Raw genomic sequence first — 20507 nt, forward strand, 5'->3', positions numbered from 1 at the left:
ATCAAACCCAGTGAGGGGTGGTGAGGAGGGGCAGTAGAAGACAAATGCTTTCACATTTCTCTTTTCCTACCCTGGCAAAAACAAATTTAAGACCAGCGCCAGGAAGATAAAACCATAAACATTCTTTTTTTTTTTTTATTAAGAAAGCATGCAAACAACAACAACTTGTGAGACCATACACCCCCCGCCCCAGCCTGCACCAATGCAAAGCATCATGGGTGGTATGAAGGACTCACCAAACCAGAAACGTGGGGGTTGAAGAGAGAAAGGCAGGGATGGGCGGATCAATACCAACGAATTGCTCCTTCCATCCCTCTCCTCCACTTTCTCCCTTACTTCCTCTTTTAGGCAGTGAGCTCCTGCAGTTTTGCACACATCACCCAAGACAACAACAATGACAAAACTTTCACGGCCAGCAATGCTGGACCAACAAGACAAAGTAGGATTCTTTCCATTTCATGGAGGGTAGGGGAAACCGAGGCCCAAAGAGGGTCAGGTTTGTCCTGTGCCATTTAGCAAGGCTGGGTTTAGTGGAGAGGAGCTAAAATCCCAGAAGGCCTGACGGCCAATCTCCAGCCCTAGCCCCAGACTTCAGTTACTCCGGCTGCCTGCCAGAGTTCTTAATGACCCTCGTTTTCAGAAGACACAGATGAAATATAAACAAGAGACATTTACATGTCTGATTTAGTCTACCCTTGCAAATCCTATATGGATCTGGGTAGAAAAGGGGTTTAGAAAAGAGTGATGATTTGTCAAGGGGGAATCTTAAGGAGAACAGATGGGACGTTGTATGTAGGAGGCACCTTGACTGGAAGGGTAAGGAAGACACGCCTCAGATAAGGACACTGGGCAAAGGCGTGTCACCACCCTCAAGAGAAATTCTCCCTTCCCCAAGGGGAAATCTTACGGCATACTTCAACCCCACTAACTGCCCTCCGACACCATGGGGGATTCACACCACTCACACCCCTACTTCTTACAAAGAACTTCAAAGAAATAAAGTGCTGTTTAGTTAACTGCCCTTTCTTGCTCCCTGACTTCAGCCTCACTGGACGTCTTCAACAAACTCATATAGCATCCCTTACAAAGAAAGGAAGGGGCGGATGAGGGGGACAAGCAGGAGAGCAGAAAGCATGGGTAAATAAAAGAATATGAGCACAAAGCAGAAATCACAGAGAGAATGGCCTTGTCCATTCGGTACATTTTGTCCTGCAGCTTTGAGAAAGTAAACATTCAGCAAAATAAAAACGGAAGTAAAATTGTTCTTCCCTCTCATGACTAAGATTCAATGACTAATATCGAATATACACTAAGTACTCTGCAGCAATACATCATGGCCACTCCTTGTTAAAGGAGGTTAAGTTATCCCTGTACCTTTCTCTGGGCGGGGGCGGTCTCCCTTGGCCCTCATGGAACTCTTTGCTTTAGGTTACTTATTCCCCTCTACCAATTTCCCTTCACCCCTCAAAAGCCTGATTGCAAAAGCCTCAGCCCCAACGATCTGGATTCCAAGAGAAGCATTTGCCTACATTGTTAAATAACTGAAATATTCTCCACCCATGTCTATGCCAGCTCCCCTCTCCTCCCCGCACCCTCCTGCCACCAGTACCGTAGGTTTGGTTCTGCTATGATGGGTGGGAAAGAGATTCCCGTCTTGCCCTAGGCTGTGGTGAGACTACAAGGAGTTATGGGTTACTCTCCTTTCTTGAGAATGCCAGAAAATGGGGGAAGAAAATACCATAGGTGGAAGAGATGAGTAGACAACTAAAGGAGGACAAAATAATATTTGCTGAATGAGATAAGGGGGTGAAAGGATAATTGGTAAATGCAAATAAAAGCCACAGTTGATTTCCAGAGAAAATGATGTTTAAGAAGTCAGAATGGTTCAACTGAAACCATCTCCAAAAAGCTGAACCTTATGCTGAAGAGTTGTCCTCATTTCCACCAGAGAAGCAGAGTTCTGGCTAAGCCCGACTCTATCTCCTACAGAGAACAGGCCAGGAATAAGCCAATGGCAGTTTATCTGACAGAGTAGCACAGACGCAATTTCTGACTGTTTTATATTCCATCACCCCTCTATGATATTCTACCCGACCCAACCCAGATCTCCTATTCCACTAGGATTTTATTGCCACCACCATCACGCTCACCCTTGATGGGGAATGAGGGTCAGCAGAAGTAGGATTGGAGAGATAAAGGGACAAGGAAGAGCTCAGAGGACAAAATTAGCACCATTGAGTAAAACCTGCAAATTCATGGTTGCCAAGCAGTGTTTTAGATCCCTTCTACTTGATAACGTGGCTTCTCCAGTCCTGGATCCAACGGATATCCACAGAAAACAACGTGGGGCTGAAAGGTGGGACTAGCGCTGACTTTCCCAAAACGAAAAGGAAATCAAAGTTTGAGACCCTTCTCTGCGGCTCTCATGGCCTCACCTTCCAGCCAGATGATTTTAAATTAGCAAGAGGTGGACGTGGTCCATGGTGGAGGGACAGGAGACTGGAGACAGCATATAACCAATAATAAGAATAATAATATAATAAGAATAATAATAAAAGAATTAGGAAAAAAACAAGAAGGAAGAGGAAGAATGAGGCAGAAAAGAGGGGGTTATCTTCGGCAGCATCTTGCGGTGGCTTCTCTGGCAGAGAAAGAAAAAAAAAAAAAGAGGATATATATCTATATACAGGCAAGGGCGGAAGGGGTGGGCTGGGACTGTGCTTTCCCCACTGCCAGACTTCACCACCCAGCCCTGGGCTGATGGCCAGGCTCTCAGATGCACTAGGTAATCAAGTCCCAGTCGAAGTCATCGGGGATCTCCTCATTGGCCCCAGGAGGTGGAACTGGCGGCCGAGGGACCATGTGGTGTGCTGTGGGAAGAGAGAAGGAGATTAAAAGGAGAGTGGATGGGAAGCCGTTCTATCCATCTTGACGGATGGTGGTCAACCCCAAACACCACCGTGGGGAAGGTCTGGGGAAACTATGGTCCTTATCAGCCCAGAGTTATTTTTGTTTCCGGCCACCACTTCAGTGAGATCTCAGGAAAGACTCAGAGTAAATTAGGCCACATGGCAATGTCACGGTATGCAGCCATTAAAAATTATATTCATGGGGACTCCCCTGGCGGTCCAGTGGTTAGGGCTCTGCGCTTTCACTGCCAAGGGCCCGCAAGCCACGATGCGTGGCCAAAAAAAAAAAGAAAAAAAATTATACTTAGGAAGACTACATAATAATGACAAAAAAACATACAGAATATACTATTACATGAAATAGCAATACAGAAATTTGTATGTAAATCACACGGAAAAGGAATACTTGGACAAAGAGATGAACATCACCTCCAAAATTGAAAACACTGTGGTTAGGCAGCATGATAATAGTGATTTTTCTCAAATGCATTTAAAGGTGAAGGATCTGTTCGTTCTGTAGTATTTATGGCAATTTAGGGTCTCCCCACCTACTCTCACCATCAGAGGTAGTTCAATCCCAGAACCCTGATACTAGAGGTCAGGAAGACAAGAAGGCAGATGTGGGCACAAAGCAGGTACATTTGCATAACATGTTCATGTCATTTGTCTGAGTGTACCTCCCACTTAGATTCCGAAGCCAGGCGTAAATGTTCTACACGTCTATCTTTTGTTTATAGCCATGCTTCTACTTCCTTTCATCACTGCAGGCACGAGCTCATTTTAAAGTAAGTCGGTCTTCTTTAGTCTCCCATGACATACACCTCCCCAGCAGGTGGACCACCCTCCAGCCTTGAGAATCAGGAAGGCTCACCCCCTCCCAGCAGGTGCAGGCAAAAGAGCCAAGAATGCAGGTTCGGAGCCATAGGAAAGCCAAACGACTCGCTGGTGGTGAAACAGGCTTCCTGGCTCTTACCTGGGCGATTGTATCCTGCTGAGTCCTGGGTGGCAAGTGGGTACATTGGTGATGGACCCGGGTAGAGGTGGGGGGCTTGAGGGTGCACATAAGAGTTCACTGCCAAAGCAAGACAAGAGTTAAGTGAGTGGGACCATCGTATTCAAGGAAGCAGAGTCAGACAGAGAGGGAGAAAAAAGTACTCTTCCTCCCCTTCATCTCTTCTCCCTTCCCTGCTCTGTTCTGTAGCTCCTGTGGGCATCAAGGCTTTCTGCAGAAGCTATCAGTCCTCACCACTTAGGGCACAAAGGGACCCGATACTAGTGGAGTTCAATATCACAGCTATCAGAAGGATGACAAATATAGAACCGTGATCATTGACTCTTACTTCACCAGTTTGAAGACCATATAACTGTAGAGAATCACAACTCCACCTAATTACGATCCAGGGAAGGGTTACTGAGACACAAATTTGGAACAGGGACTTTCTCTTCCCTTTTCTTCAGTAACCCTGACCTCCCAGATCAAGATCTAAAAGGAATCATACGGTCTATTTCTTTGGCATTTGGATCACTGCTCATAAGCTGATGTTTCTCAGTTCTCTTCTGCCCTTCCCGTCCCCCTTCCTTTTCATCATCCAGTCTCCACCTCCTTGGCAGCTTGCTTTGTGCGGTACCTTGGTTCATGGCTGGCTCCTGCTTGCCACTAGTGAGGGCACAGGAATCAGCGATGCGGGCGGGGGCGGGTGGCCGGTGGGAGCCCCCCTGGGGGGGCACGTGACCAGTCTGAGTGAGGAAGTGGTTGAGGGAGTCACACAGATTGGCAATGTGATGCTGGTCCAGGCTCCAGTTCTTCTGCTCTGCCTGCCGCAGACTCTCCATCAGCTCTGCAAACAGAGCAGCAAGAAAGGCTAGCCTTGCAGACGCCCCAGTGCCCCCAGCGGCTCTATACCCGACTCACTGCTCCGACTACACGGCCAACCAACACTGCTGGTTACATGCGCTACCAAAAATTGACATCCGCTAGAGTCCTACATTTTCAAACTCTCATTCCATTTCTTCCTTACTAAATTCTTTTCTTTTTTTTAATTTTTTTTAACATCTTTGTTGGAGTATAATTGCTTTACAATGTTGTGTTAGTTTCTGCTTTATAAAAAAGTGAATCAGCTGTATGTATACATATATCCCCATATCCCCTCCCTCTTGCGTCTCCCTCCCACCCTCCCTATCCCACCCCTCTAGGTCGTCACAGAGCACCGAGCTGATCTCCCCGTGCTATGTGGCTGCTTCCCACTAGCTACCTATTTTACATTTGGTTCCTTAGTAAATTCTTATTATAATTTCCATCTTTCTGATGAATAAGTTTCAAAGTGACTGAGTGAATTAGCCGTGGTCACAGGGTCAGTAAATGGTGACAAAACTACAAAATAGTGGTCCAGGGTGATGAATTCCTGAGAGTCTTGTTCTCCTGAAGATAAAACTCAGTGGAATAAACCACCGTCATATTTTGCATTAAGGCAGAAATTAATTAAAACTAACTTGAAGAGAGCATCAATATTATCCACCTTGTGTAACATGAAATCCTCCATCCTCAAGCTTCACTTAACCATCCCCTCCTGGTTCTGGTTTCCATTGGGTTTTTCCACTTCCGCTATATCCCTCTTCCCTCCAGGCACCATCCTTCGATCACTAACCTGAGAACTGTGACTGCTCAATGCTGGACCAGTTGAGCCGGTTCACCATCTTGAAGCTTTCCTTTAAGGAATCAATATTGGAGCACCAGTCAGGAGGAAAGGCTGTAAAGAGGGGGGCGTGGTAATGAGACAGAGTGAGGGGTAAGAGAGCCGCCAACTGACAGCAGACTGACTACTGAATGCAAGATTCTTGCGTCTCCGTAGGTTAGCAGCCGCATGACCGAGATAATTTTGGACTCTCCCTCCCTGGAGATTTAGGACAAACAAAGCTATCGATGCTTTAATTACAGACAGCCAAGCTCATGGGCAAAAGAATATGGAGAACCATCCCAATTTATCCAAGAATTCTCTAATACAGAGCTCTAAGCAGCAACCCCTGTGGCCCAGACGAGCTCTCATGGGAGAGAGGCTACAAGACCCGCTGTTAAACTTCCTAGCCAGCCGCACCTCCTGCCAGAGCCAGAACAGGGGGCTCAACCCGCAGTCCTCTAGGGTCTCCCTGCACCCTCCCTACTCACCAAAGCCAGTGCTGTTGATGGGAGCCTGGCCTTGCGCCTGTGGCGGCGGCGGCGGCGGCGGCGGCGGCTGGGCAGGGTGGGTGGGGGGATGGTGCTGATGAGGGTGGTAGCCGCCGTGCTGCAGCGGGGGTGGGTGCATGGCCATCACAGGGGGCGGCCCGTAGCCCTCGGCCCCCGCTTGCTTCCCCCCCGGTGGGGCACAACCATCTGGGCTTGGGGTGTGCAGGGGGGGCGCACCGCCCACATTGGAGGGGCCCTGGGCGGGTGCCTGCTGCGGCTGCGGCGGCGGCTGCGGCTGCGGAGGCGGCGGCGGAGGCGGCGGCGGCGGCGGCGGCTGCTGGTACATGTAGTAGTTGTTAGAGGGCGGCAGGTCCCCCAGGAGAGACGAAAAGCCTGCGGGGAGGGGCGGGGGCGGGGGGGGGGAAGGGGGTACGTGAGCGGGGCAACGCATCGCTCAGGACGTCCACTGGCTGGAGACGGGACGTTCTGGGACAGCAGGGTCCCCTGGGCCCCCTTCCTCCCCCGCCCCGGCAGGGATAACCGACAGACGGAGGCCCTCGACAGCACCGACAACCGCTGAAATTTTAGCCAAAAGGTCAGCATGCACCTTTTCATGCTATTTTTCAAGGATCTGGGATGTAGTCCTGGAATCACAGTTTCAAAAGACATCGGACATCAGGTAAAGTTCCAAAAGCAAATTATAAATAAAACAAAGCCATGGGCCTCTGTTCTCTCCTTTTCCTTATTGTCCTACACGCTTCTGCCTCTTGCAGTCACTACGAAAAACGGAGTCTGGGTACGCAGTAGAGTGGGGACGGATGAATTTCTCAAACAGATGGGGCAGGGAAGAGCTTGAGATGGAGACCCGGGCTTTCAGCCTTCAGCCGTGATTAAACTTGAGTGAACTGTCTGCTGTCCTCGCTCCATCTAATTTTTTCCCTTTGTTTCTGGGAGCCCTCCAAGCTCCCTGCTTCCAGTCAACCAAATCACCTGAGTTGGACTCATTTCTCAAGCAAATGCTGAAATCTAGCAACACAACTCTAGATAGGAATCCCCTGGGATATAAAAGACAATAAATGACAATTAAGACAATTTTCGCCAAAGTGACTCCTAACCACTTTTTTTTTTTTTTTTTTTTTTTTGCGGTACGCGGGCCTCTCACTGTTGTGGCCTCTCCCGTTGCGGAGCACAGGCTCCGGATGCGCAGGCTCAGTGGCCATGGCTCACGGGCCCAGCCGCTCCGCGGCATGTGGGATCCTCCCGGACCGGGGCACCAACCCGTGTCCCCTGCATTGGCAGGTGGACTCTCAACCACTGCGCCACCAGGGAAGCCCCTAAACACTTTTTATCATTCCATTAATCTCCGACCGCCTATCCAAGGCCACTGGACAGAACAAGATCTCATGATTCACCTAAAGTCCTGACTTCATCCCTACCTCTAAATTCTTTTTAAAAATTTAGGGGAATTCCCTGGTGGTCCAACGGTTAGGACTCCGCGCTTCCACTGCAGGGGGCGTGGGTTCAAACCCCGGTCGGGGAATTAAGATCCCGCAAGCGATGTGGTGTGGCAAAAAAATAAAAAGTAAAAATAAAATAAAAAGTAAAAATTTAAGAAACAGGAATCACAGAGCACTGAACAAGACAATCTCTCAAAAAGTCTCCCAATAGGGGCTTCCCTGGTGGCACAGTGGTTGAGAGTCCGCCTGCCGATGCAGGGGACACGGGTTCGCGCCCCGGTCCGGGAAGATCCCACATGCCGCGGAGCGGCTGGGCCCGTGAGCCATGGCCGCTGAGCCTGCGCGTCCGGAGCCTGTGCTCCACAACTGGAAAGGCCACAACAGTGAGAGGCCCGCGTACCGCAAAAAAAAAAAAAAAAAAAGTCTCCCAATAACAGCTTCAAATCATTCTCATATGGTAATTTGGGAAATTTGAGTATGGATGAGATATAAACTGATATTAAGGAAGCATTATTTACTGTGTTAGGAGTCATCATGGCAATGCATAACTAAAAGAAAAGTCTTCATCATTAAGGATGCATACTGAACCAGTATTTGCAAGTAGAATGATGTGCATTAAATTCCTCCATTTAAAAGAAAAGCTGGGTGGTAAACAAAACAAGCTTAACATATCGGTAACTGGTAAAGTTGGGCAATGAAAATATGAGGGTTTATTATACTATTTTCTCTATTTTTGCATCTGTTTGAAATTGTTCCTAATAAAAATTAACATAAATACGTTAAAAAATAAAATTAAATTGTTCTCACAGTGAAACGCAGGGATTCTTAGGAAAAGGAAACTACTGCTGTCCCCTAGTGGCCATCCTCAGAATGACTTGCTGGCAGCCATAAAATCATGGCCCTTAGTTCGAATAGATGGGGGATTCCTCCAACTCACTTACTGAAACTAATGACCCAGCTCGCCTCTTGAAACAGCTGTCCTTCAGAACTAAGCCAGAAGAGCTCTGACTCCACGCAGTTGTGGCTCATGACATGCTTTCCCTGACCAGTGGTCAACCTCTCCTTGTGTTACAAGTAAGAAAAAGAGGGAAAGAAGAGAATGTCCCCATCTGTTCAAAAACCCAAGGACGTCTCTGCTCCCCTCCCCACTCCAGACTCACCATGCTGAGAGGAGGAAGAGGACTTCTCCAGCATGGATTTGTAGAGGTTGCGGAAGGACCAGCTTAGATCCTGAAAATTGATCTCTGAGTAGGAGAATTTGAAGTCATGGTTGGTGTTGTACAGGGGAGGGGGACCCTCGGTGCTCTCTCGGCCTGGAGCCCCTGCTGCCACTGCTCCGCCATCCACAGACCCTGTGCCCTGCAGAAAGAGGTAAGAAAGACTCGATACATGTCCTACGTGAGGGACCAATACAACCCCTTAGTGGACACCAAGCTCTCTGCCTGTCCTCTTCATCCTCTCCCACCTTTTCAATGAATGAGCATCATTTTCTCCTTCTCTTCTCATTCGTTCCTATCTTGCTGTAGCTTCTCGCCCTTTTCCTGTGCTACATCCATAGTCATCTTTCCTTTCTCATAACCTTTTTGGCTCTCTTTCTTGTCTTCTCACCACTTGTTTTCTGATCTTTCTTAAAACTTTGTCGTCTCTCTCTCTCCATCTCTCTCTCAGCTTCCCTCTTTCCCTTTCTCCTTCTTTCCCAATTTATCTGCCTACCATAGCACAGATACTCAACACATAATTTTGAACCAACAGATATATGAATCTATTCAACCATCCATCCATCCATCCATCCATCCATCCCTATATCCCCTGCCACCTCCACCTCCTACCTGGCTGTAGCTGGCGATAGATGTGGGGCTCTGAAGTGGCATCTGAGGATTCCCCTCGGGAGGCAGTGAGGCTTCTCCACTCCCTGGAACGCCTCCCCGTGGGCTCTTGCTTGCCTCCTGTTCTGGTGAGTCCTGGGATAGCTGAGGGTTGTGAAAGAAGAGAAATCTATAAGCAGATGCTAAACATCCTCCCAAGACCAATGGTTCCACACCTGCTGGTATTTGACCTTGGCCCCAAATTTAGGAAATGACTGAAAAAGCAGACAAAGATGTGGAAGGAGCAGCTGGCTCATAAATGGCATCTCATTGAGGTGGAGACTTACATCATCATCGGGAGGGTGTCTTCTCTTTCGGGAGATGTCAGGGCAGGTATCGATTGTCCAATAAGAGCCCTAGAAGAAGAACCCATCCCCATAAAGAAAAAAAAAATCATTATATACGGAAATTCCCACCTTTGGAAAAGTAGACATTTGAAGAGATTTTCACATAAAATAAGAGTTATATTTTTTAAAATATAACTGGACTGAAATTCAACTATACTTCAATTTTAAAAAATAAATAAATAACATTAACATTAAAGAAGATCATCTATCTGGAACCTTAAAAAAAGAAAGAAAAGAAAAATAACTGTAAATTCACAGGACTGTAATCCTGAGGGTACCAGCTATTTTTGAGGACTAAATTTGTCCTAACAGCTCACTGAGGCCTCGATCATTCTAGAGGGACAGAACACAGCATCTAGTTCAAAGAGCTGGAAATGTCCAGACCAACCCTTCCCTTCCACATGATCTGAGGCAAAACTCTCTTGGACTTCAGCATCCACAGCTGTCAAACAAAGAGGATGATCTATCCCTTCTCCCTTTTGAAGGTAAAATCATGGGATTTTTATACAGAAAAACTCCTACAAAGGTTATTAAGCCCACCTTTTACATCTAGAAAGAGCACCATGCACAAAAAAGGGGGCATCAAGGTCCATTTTTTAAATAAATATTTCTATTTAAAAAAAATTTCAGTCTTCCTTAGTCATTCACTCTCATGGGGACCCACCAGCTTGATAACCAAGCTCTTCCTTTGAGGAAAAAAATAAAGCTGCTTCTCTAATTAACATGATTTCCTCTTCTGGGTAATTAAAACAGCCACAGGACTCTAAGCTGTCAACTACTTCTCGCTCCTTCCTCCCCTCCCTTCACCGCTTACAGCAGAATCTCACCTTCCCAGGATCATCCCGAGGTCTGGGCACCTTCCGGAAACACTTGTTGAGAGAAAGGTTGTGCCGAATTGAATTCTGGGGAAGCAGAGAAGCAAGTTAGATTTGAGCATCGTGCAAAGCACAAAATTGTCCAGTAGTGCACAGAGGGACACAAAGGGATATAACACACACTAAAGTTCCAGTATCAGGGTGAACAGAGCACCTCTTAACTATACTGATGGAGGAGATTACGTATCAGATAGCAAGAGCAATGAGATAAGAAAAAGGAAGCAATTAAATTGATGAGAGGTAATGGCTGTAAATTTGACTATCAGGTGCTTCTAGAAAGCTGATTATATAGTTTTTCAATCTTTCCACCCAACTAACAACAGGCATATAAATGCCTCAAAATCACGTCTGCCCAAACCTAAGTGTCCATCAATAGATGAATGGATAAAGAAGATGTGGGGTGTGTGCACACATACACACGCACACACACACAACAGAATATTACTCAGCCATAGTAAAGAATGAAACTTTGCATCTGCAGCAACATGGATGGACTTGGAGAGCATTATGCTTAGTGGAATAAGTCAGACAGAGAAAGACAAATACTGTACGATATCGCTAACATGTGGAATCTGAAAAAATACAACAAACTAGGGAATAAAACAACAAAGAAGCAAATTCACAGATATAGAGGACAAACTAGTGGTTATTAGTGGGGAGAGGGGAGTAGGGGCAATATAGGAATAGGGGAGTAAGAGGTACAAGCTATTGTGTATAAAATAAGCTGCAAGGCTATATGGTCCAATATGGGAAATACAGCCAATATTTCGTAATAACTATAAACGGAGTATAACCTTTAAAAATTGGGAGTCACTATATTGTACACCTATAACTTACATAATATTGTACAGCAACTATACTTCAATTAAAAAAAAAATCACATCTGCCCAGTTCCTTAATTCATTCTATCAGTAGTGAAAGAACAGTGTTTTAAAGCTGATGACGTGGTAATTCCCCTGCGGTCCAGTGGTTAGGACTCGAGCTTTCGCTGCCAAGGGCGTGGGTTTGATCCCTACTCGGGGAACTAAGATCACACAAGTCGAGTGGTGTGGCCAAGGGGGAAAAAAAAAAAAGCAAAAACTGATGATGTAAATGATAACAAAATATAAATTATGAGTGAAACAAGGCACACTTTGCCTTTGTCTTCTCAACAGCCCATGGAATGGTCACACTTGGAGGAAAGAAATATTGTTGCTACATGTCTTGGATGAGGTGGTTGGAGGCTATGGCAGCTAGCAGGAACATATTTCTAAAGGAAACACTAAATGCTTTCAACAGTCTCCAGCTCATCATCTGGTCTGTGTGTCAGTCGGTGATTTACAGAGTGACAGACCTACATTAAATCCCCATTCCTACTCAACAACTGGCAAGTGAGTGATTGCTCCAAAGGACTGAGAATATCAGTCTTCCCTCTTTGCTTGGAAGAGGAGGCCCCTTTTTCCTTTATCTCCAGCCAAACAACTTATCCTCTCCTTCCTTGCATGGTGGATGAGCTGTGGGGGAAGAACCTAATTATATTACTCTTTTTCTTCGTACACAATTTTTCAAAAGATGCTGACTATGTGGAATGAAGCTCTGCAAACCTGATGAGATGCTACCTCTAGGTAGGATGGAGCAACGCCACGCTTTGCACGTGACTTCAACAGAGTAGAGTGGCAATAAATATCTGTGAAATGAACCAGAGGGTAAGAGGGTCTGATAAGCGTCAGCATCCTGTTGCCCCCATAACTATACTTAGTGGCTCGGGATCCCTGGCGTTTCCCCGATACACCTTATGGAAGTTGTTCAACTCTGGAAAAAAAGTGACGGATGGGAGATTTGAGATTTTTAAGTTCACACATCTCTGAGACGCTCAGAGTGAACTGGAACAGGTTATAGGAAGAAATAAAAGTAGAGGAAAAGGTTGTCAAGGCTAAGAATCATCTCAGGGTATAGAAGCCGTCCCACCTTCCAACCAATGCCAGCATTCTTGTAATAGGGGAAGTTATCACAGATCCAGCGGTAAATCTCACTGAGGGTCATCTTCTTGGCTGGAGAGGAGTTGATGGCATAGGTGATGAGGGTGGCGTAGCTGTATCGGGGTTTGCCATCCTGGTGGACGGCTGCCTCATCTTTGCTCAGGGTGGCGTTAGGATCTGTGGGTGAGCCTGGTGGACACTTGCGGCTGCCGCCTGGAGGCCCAGCCTGGGAGGCACTCCCAAGCTTCTCAATGGTAGCCCGGAGGGTCAGCTGGGGGAGCCAGTCTATGGAGGTGAGGCTACTCTCTAGGTCAGAAGCCATGGTACTTCTGGGTTCTGTAGAGAAGAGGAAAACAGAATAGACAAATATTACCTGTGGTTACTGGTGGCAAGTAATACACAAATCCTAGGGCTTTAAGGGAAGGAGAGGTTCTTCCCACTCTAATTCCTGTAGAAGACTCCTCCCCTGGGATAGCCCTCGACCAGGTGTTACCAGAACCCCCAAAGGGATATGTCACCAGCTACCTACCAGGTGATACACTGGTACTTATTCTACACCTTCACGTGGAACACGGCCAAGAGGCCTCTCCCTTCGCACAGGACTAAAAAGGAGATCAAACCGCCCACCAAACTGAGCTATTCCCTCAATTCTTCTCACTTAAAGCCCTATAACATAATTTTTTTAAACTATGTAGAAATAAATTTTAAAAATAAAATAAAATAAATAGGTAAAATCAGCCAAAGTCTATTCTCCAATTATGTGATGCTTATTATATGTACATTCAACATCCACAGATAGATAGCACGGGTGAATGTGCAAAGAAAAACAGAGTAAACACAAGTATACACTAATGAAGCACACACCAACACTTCTAAAGATGTATCACGTCAGTTCCATACCAGTGCTCACCCTTTTTATCGCACATACGCGTGCACATGAGGCATATTACATACTTCCCAACATAAGTTACATGTGACAACCAGCCAAGCACAGATGCAAGACAGACACATCAACAGTGGCTCACGACCAGAGATCACAATGAGATACACGTTATAACGTTACCCATAGGGCACAAAGTCACACACAGAGCGAACGGAGCCCGAGCACAGCTGCCCTGGCACCTTTAAAGCTTCCCCTGGCGAGCTCCCGCCCACAGACACCGACACCAGGAAGAAGTCATTGGCAAAGCCCTCCCACCTCTCGGCCTGCCCTGCTGCACTGAGCCAGGGAGACACCCAGCTGCGCGCTCACCGGTAACAATCAGATCTCCGGGCTAAAAATAACCACTCTGGGGCTAAGGGCTAGCTCCCCTTCTCCCGCCCTCCTCCTCTCTCCTTCCTTCCCGGCCTGGCACGCACGCTCGCTGCACCTCCATGCAAACTCCTGACGCTGCCAACCCGCCCACGCCTGCTGTCTGCACGCCCGGCTGCCACCCACGCAGCCTGGGCGCTCTTGCAGGCGGAGAGGTGCAGCTAGAGTGACGTCTCGGTGGGGGAAGGTGAAGAACGGTGGGTGAGATCTGTATCGCAGAATCTGGAAAGGCAGGCAGGAACCACTTGGTAGCCATTTGGCTCTCCCCTGGGGTCGATGCCAGCCACCCCGCAAGCGCTTGCTGCCTGACCGGCTCGTGCCTGCACAGCCGGCCAGATTCCAGCTAGGATTTCTTCCTCGGACCCCTGCTGAGGGTCCATCGAGGCGTCCAAGGCTAACATGCCTCAGAATCCTGGACAGAAAACCTATTCCGTATATAACCTCTAAATCCACACCCAGATAATACGCACCAGCGTCACATACAACTACACACACATCCACACACTTTGTAGTTAGAAGCTCAATCGCAGATATGCCTGCCTACCCCAGTCTCCGCCTCCAACACATCTTTCAGGCTATTGGCTCCCTCTTCTAGTTAGAGACGCTTCTCCCCGGAGACATTCTCCGAGGGGTCAGCATTCTCACTCATCTCCCAATTCCCCAAGTTCCCCACCCACGCAGTCTCTGCAAGCACGCGCATGTCCCCTGCCCTGCGCTCCTCGCCAGCAACACGCCCACTCCCGAAGGCTCGAGGAAACGCCTCGGGGGCTTGGGCAGCGTGAGACCCAACTGCAACCCAAGAATTGCTTGACAGGAGAAAAAACTTTAAAGGCCCTGTTCAGAAACAGCACCACCATGGGGTTTCCCCTTTATCCTTAGCTCCTCTCCCCACCACTCTCCTTGCCATCCCACCACCACCATCTTGCCCTAAAACCACGGAAACTTGGAAACTAATAGGGACATTTAAGCATTCCAGGAAGCCTCAGACCTCCTAGCGCTTTACTAAGTCAAAGCAGCACAGCTTCTGGGGTAAAGCAGGGTGCGATGGGCAGCCACCTGGTCCTGTAGCTGGGTTATCCCAGCTGATCGGTGCCATGGCGATGAGCGGGTTCACGATGACCAGGGGCCTCCTGGGTCTGTAAGGAAGTTTTACCCTATTCCCTATTGTCTCCTGCTAAAGCTCCTTGGGAAGTCTCACCTTAAGTACACAGAAGCCTTCAGGGCACATTTCATTTAAAACTCTCCAGACATTGGACAGGGAGGGACACGAGAGTACAATCAACGTGGTTTACAGAACCCATTTGGCAGTGCCAATCACCGTGAATTCCGGAAAGCGAAGCACCCTTGGCCTTTTGCTACTTGTTCTATGCCCTTCCCTAGCACTTCCCCAGTACCAGGTTAGGACACTGAGGTTAAATTTAACCTTTCTCCAGCACCCTCCCAGCCAGCCCTCCAGATACCGCCCCAGCACTCAAAATATCTTCCCATAGACTCAGCGAAAGATCCTTGTGATCTTTCAGCACCATTCTCCCTAAACCCATCCCATTTCCTCACCCCCATCACTTCCCCATTCTTGAAGGGCAGCCCAGTATGTGGAACCTCAGAGAATGAGGTTCCTTGATTCTATTCCAAACCTTGACATTAACTCACGAAAGGTCCCGAACCGCCCCTTGCTCCCTGAAATCTTCCTGCCTCAGTTTCCCCCTATCAGTAAAAGGGATGCAGTCATAAACACTGTCCAAGCTTCATTCCTGGAGGGACGTGAAAGAAGCTTGAAGAGCCAGTGGCTGCCACACATTCCACACTCCCCAAAATAATGGCACCAGGCTAATGTTCAGGGCTATTATTAGAAAGGCACACAAAAGGTACTTCCATTTCTCAGTCCAACCAACCTAGTTACCCAGACCTCTCTCTCCAGGTGGGCCTCGTGCCACTGGGCTGGGGCAGAACCTGAGTCAGGCTACATTCTTCTCTTCGAGCTGGAAGACTGAAAGGAAATACCCATAGAAACTGGGAAAGGCAGCCAAAGGGCAGGCTCCATCACATCCATGGAACGTCTAATGAACACCACACTATTGGGAGAAAGGCAGAGAAGAACAGAAAGACATTCTATGTTGGGGGGGGCGGGGGCTGATCCTGGGTGAGACATATAAGACCCAAAATAATAGGCACAGTTTTCTTCCCATTTTCTCTGAAAGGTCAGTAATTGTTCTCTGTATGGTGCCAAGGTCAGACATTAAGGAATGATAACTTCCTGCTCTGCACATAACGCAGAAACTAATAGAGCAGTGGCTAAGTCTGCCACATTACCGATTACCAGCCAGGCTGCCTGGGTTTCAATCCTGGCTTCACTACCTACTGGCTGTGCAACCTCAGGCAAGTTACTTAACCTCTCTGTGTCGTAGTTTCTCCATTGGAAAACAGAGGTGATAACCGTACCTACATAGGGTGGTTGGGAGGATTACCTTGAGTTAAAATTTTTAAAGCACTAGTGTTATGTAAGTATAGCAATTACCATTTTTGAATGAGAAAAAAAGGAGAATATTAGAAATTGAAAATTAGAAAATGGACAGACCATACAGGTAAGCCTGGAAGTAGCGAACTTGCAGTGGTTTACACCCGCACTGAGTTCTCAATAGTTTTCAGGATGTCAGAATCTCAAACTTTTCCTTTGTGGGGAGTGTCGCCCCGGGACTGACCAATGCCAGGACTAGTAAACTCCCCAGGATGAAGAAATGGGGGAATATCATCCCTTATTTTTCAGGGGGAACTAGGTCTAGTCATAAAACATGATCTGGAAAATAACACCCTCTAAGTCATAGTTACTCCAACTCAATAGCCATATGCTTCTAACTGATTCCACGGAGGCAAGGAGAACTAGGGAAACTCAGTCCCAGCAGGGCCAGTTACACTGTGTGGCAGTGAGACACCTGCAGGTGTTGTGGTCCAGCTCGCTCTGAGCCATTCAACAAGTAGCATTCCAGCATCTGGTAAAGTACTTTGTGAGAAACAGTCTGCTGTTCCACAGAGCTGGCTCTTTTCAAAAAATGGGGGAGGGAGTTCTAGAGTTAAGAACCAAGGATCCTCATGCTATTTAGGCCAGAAACGTCTGAAATGGAGCTCTCTTATCAGTCCTAGAAGAAGCGGTCCTAGCCTGAGACTGCGCTGCCCTGCCGCGTGGGATGACTCTCATGCAGCCATTCATGAGGGCTCCCACTGGACAGCGCAGGCCAAGCCTTTCCTCCCAGCTGGGCATTCTCACCAGCACCCTCTCCACGTTCCTACACAGGGGCACCTGCTCTTAGAGGCCTACCAGAAATGCACAGTTTTAGGTAACTGGAGGCTTAGTCTGAAAAGCACACACGTACCTGTCCCCACACCTTGCACGGATGTGGATAGAGCCACATCCACCTGAAGTAAGAAACAGACGCGCATCATTCTACAGCACAGCCATACAAACCTGAATTAGAGCCCTGTCTCACTGACCATGACTAACAGGTAACTTCCAGGACCCAGTGGATGTACTTAGAGACTCAGTCCACCCAATGCCCAGACAGAGAATGGAGGAAACATCAAAACCCAAATAAGATGAAGCCTCCCACTTAGACTCTCTGTGGGGTCTAATGCCCCTTACAGGAGACGAGGTACTTCCTAAAGGTGAGGCAGGAAAGCAGGCACCCAGCTAGGGATCCCAGATGGAAAGGCAGAGCACTACTAAACCCATAGCCCAGGCTCAGCCAGAAGGAGTTCCTGGCACCTTTTTCTTGCCTTTTCTGGACAGTCTGGACTTTGATGATTCCTGCTATTATCTTATGAAAGAAAACTTACATACAAGGTTCCAGAGACCCAGAATTGAACAAGAAACAGGAAGGCAAAGGGTGAGACTATTAGGTGCTTTTCTGAAAGGAAACTCCTTGGGGGCTCAAATCTCCCTGGCAGTCAACTGCTTTTTTTTTTTTTTTTTTTTTTTTTTTGCGGTACGCGGGCCTCTCACTGTTGTGGCCTCTCCCGTTGCGGAGCACAGGCTCCGGATGCGCAGGCTCAGCGGCCATGGCTCACGGGCCCAGCCGCTCCGCGGCACGTGGGATCTTCCCGGACCGAGGCACGAACCCGTGTCCCCTGCATCGGCAGGTGGACTCTCAACCACTGCGCCACCAGGGAAGCCCCAGTCAACTGATTTTGATGCAAGGCTGGAAGGAGGCTGGGCAGCAACCCTCCTCTCCTCCTCTCCAGGATCTGCTTTTTCCTGGGGAACCGTCAGCAAGACAGGAGCGGTGTAGGGCACTGGGGCAGTGGTACCCGGCCAACATTAGGGAAGAGCTTCAACCCAGGGCTGGCATTCCCCTGCACCCTTTTTTCTTGCCTCGGGACATGGGATCCCCATTTTCCCCGTGGCCTCTTGGTGCTGGAGGCAGGGTGAGTGGAGACAGGCTGGTTTTCTTGTCAAGGGAGCAGTGATCCCAGTGGGGTGCACAGAACAGCTCTGGTGGGCATTAAGTGACCTCGGGTCACAGGTAAGGAAATGTAACACCAAGCCCCAGACAAGGCCAGGACACCAAATGCCACCACGACTTTAGTGGGAGCCCACTCTCTGCATGAAAAGGCCCAAGGATGGAGAGTGGCACGGGAGTCTGGCTGGGACGTGGCCTGCCATCATTATTACACTGTGTGGATGGAGTGCTGAAGGTACAGTGTTTTCTGATATCCTGTTGCCCTCAGCATGAAAACATACGCGTCCCTAGGGACCTCAGATGAATCCCATCCCTTTAGTCCCCCAACACTAAGAAACCCATTTCTCAGAGCCTCTGCAGCAAGATGAGGGCTTGAATCCAGTAGCTTCAGAACACATTTCCCAGAAGGTTCTGAGTTGTTACTCTACCTTCCCCAGTAATGAAACCCAAGAGTCACACCATCTCAGCCCCCTACACCCACTAGTACCTAAAGATGACAGAGAGAAGATGAAAGAAAGAAAGCACTGACCTGTCTCCAAGTCTCCCCCAGCAGAGGGACAGGACCACTCGGTACTGGAGTTTGGGGTTGGAGGGACTCCCCTCTTCAGAGGCAGATGAAGAGTCTCATCCTCAGTGGCTCTTCCTGTACTTGGCTGAGCCTCCCAAGCTGGGGAGGGGAACTGGGTCCCCTGAGGAGGGGCGGGGGGAGGGGGAGGGGGAGGAGAAGGCGGTCCCACCTGGGGAAGGTGGCACAGTCCCCACACTCGGCCGGTGACCCTGGGGACGAGGGGAGGAGCCTCTCCCAACCGGGAGTTGTCTCCTCCCCCTTGGGGGAGTCCCCCTCCCCCCCAAACTGAATCTGTCGGGAGTGGAGGGCTCTTTCTGTCCGCTGGAGATCTGAGCGGAGGGGCTCTGCCCTGTTCCACCGTCTAGGTACAAGGAAGTTGGGGGGAGCTCTTCCCCTCTCCTGAAAGGCTGAGAGCTGAGTCCTCTTCTCTCCCTGGAGTGTCCCCTGCCGCTGAGTGTAAAAGGAGTCCTCTCCCCTGTGGGTGGGATGGAGGGTGTCTACTCCATAGGCATATCCCCCTTCCTTTATGCCTCAAAAGTCCAGAGCTGAGGAGAGTGGGTTTGGAGGAGTGGAGGCTCGCCGGGGCGGTCTCACTTGCTGCCTTTGGTAAGGACCAACCCCTCTACTTCGGGAGCTCCATCCCCGGGCCGGCACAGGGATCTTCCTCGCCTCTAGGAAGAAGAGACTCGTCCCCTAGAGAGGTCTCTTCTTTCCCTCGCCCGAACGCGAAGGGTCATCTCTCCGGCCGGGGGAGAGGTGGCTCCCGTCCCCGCTCCCGCCTCCGCTCCTGGGGCGCCCCCGAGGGTGGGGTTCTCGTACTCCCCGCTCTCCCGGAGCTGGCCTGGGCAGCTGGGGCCGGGAGGCCGCGGCTCCCGACGCCCGTCACTGCTGCGGCGGCGGCCGCGCCTCTTCTCTGGTCCCGTCCCGTCCGCTCCCGCCGGCGCGTGGCGCTCCCCGCGCCTCCACCGCTCGGGCTCCGGCCAGTCCGGGCTCCCGGGGAACCAGGAGGCGGACGGACGGTGTCAAGACTCGGCCGGGGCTCGGGCTCCGCTCTGCTCCGCTGCAGGCCCCGGCTCCTCCCCGGCCTCCGCGCCGCGCTCGGCGCTCCTCCCCCGCCCCCGCCCGCCCGGCCGGGCGCCGCCGCCGCCGCCGCCGCCGCCGCCGCCGCCGCCTCCCCGCGCGGGTTAAGGAGGAGCGGGCGGAGCCGAGCCGCGGGCCGCGCCGCCGGGGATGAGCTGCGCCGGAGGAGCCGCGCCACCGGCCCCGCGCTCCCTGGGGACACGCCGCGCGCCTCCCGCGGCCCCGGGGACGCACACCGCGCTCGCTGCCCTCCGGCCGCCATTCCGCCACTTGGCCCCGTGCAGCTTGCCACCCACCCGAGATGACACCCTCCTGCTGTCTGTCGGGAGAGTCCCTGTTTCGCGCCGCAGGAACTGTCAATTTCAGTTCAACGCTAATTCTGCCACACTGACCTTTTTTCATTGTCTTCTATACGCAGATGAACATCGGTTTTCTCAGGAATGTCTTTGATGGGCTTCTTTTTCCCCTGGGATAGCTTTGAAAGGGGTATGGGGTTGGGCCGAAGTTAGTCTGTTACCTTGA

The 20507-nt window shown here is 49.6% G+C and overlaps 1 protein-coding gene across 1 annotated transcript; it reads right to left on the reverse strand.

Annotated features, from left to right (window-relative positions):
- Window positions 1–101: 101 nt before the first annotated feature.
- Window positions 102–18972, reverse strand: FOXJ2 (forkhead box J2). The gene is made up of 11 exons (XM_022577491.3): window positions 18867–18972; window positions 12564–12910; window positions 10569–10643; window positions 9682–9750; window positions 9359–9499; window positions 8690–8888; window positions 6073–6465; window positions 5555–5656; window positions 4538–4747; window positions 3883–3981; window positions 102–2870 (listed from the first exon to the last, which is right to left on the reverse strand). The coding sequence occupies exons 2-11, from the start codon at window positions 12894–12896 to the stop codon at window positions 2782–2784; spliced, it is 1710 nt and encodes a 569-aa protein (XP_022433199.2). The 5' UTR covers window positions 12897–12910; window positions 18867–18972; the 3' UTR covers window positions 102–2781.
- Window positions 18973–20507: the final 1535 nt, after the last annotated feature.

The sequence above is a fragment of the Delphinapterus leucas genome, chromosome 11, assembly GCF_059928025.1.
Source record: "Delphinapterus leucas isolate spDelLeu-1000000601 "Yukka" chromosome 11, BTC_Dleu_Yukka2, whole genome shotgun sequence".
NCBI lineage: Eukaryota > Metazoa > Chordata > Mammalia > Artiodactyla > Monodontidae > Delphinapterus > Delphinapterus leucas.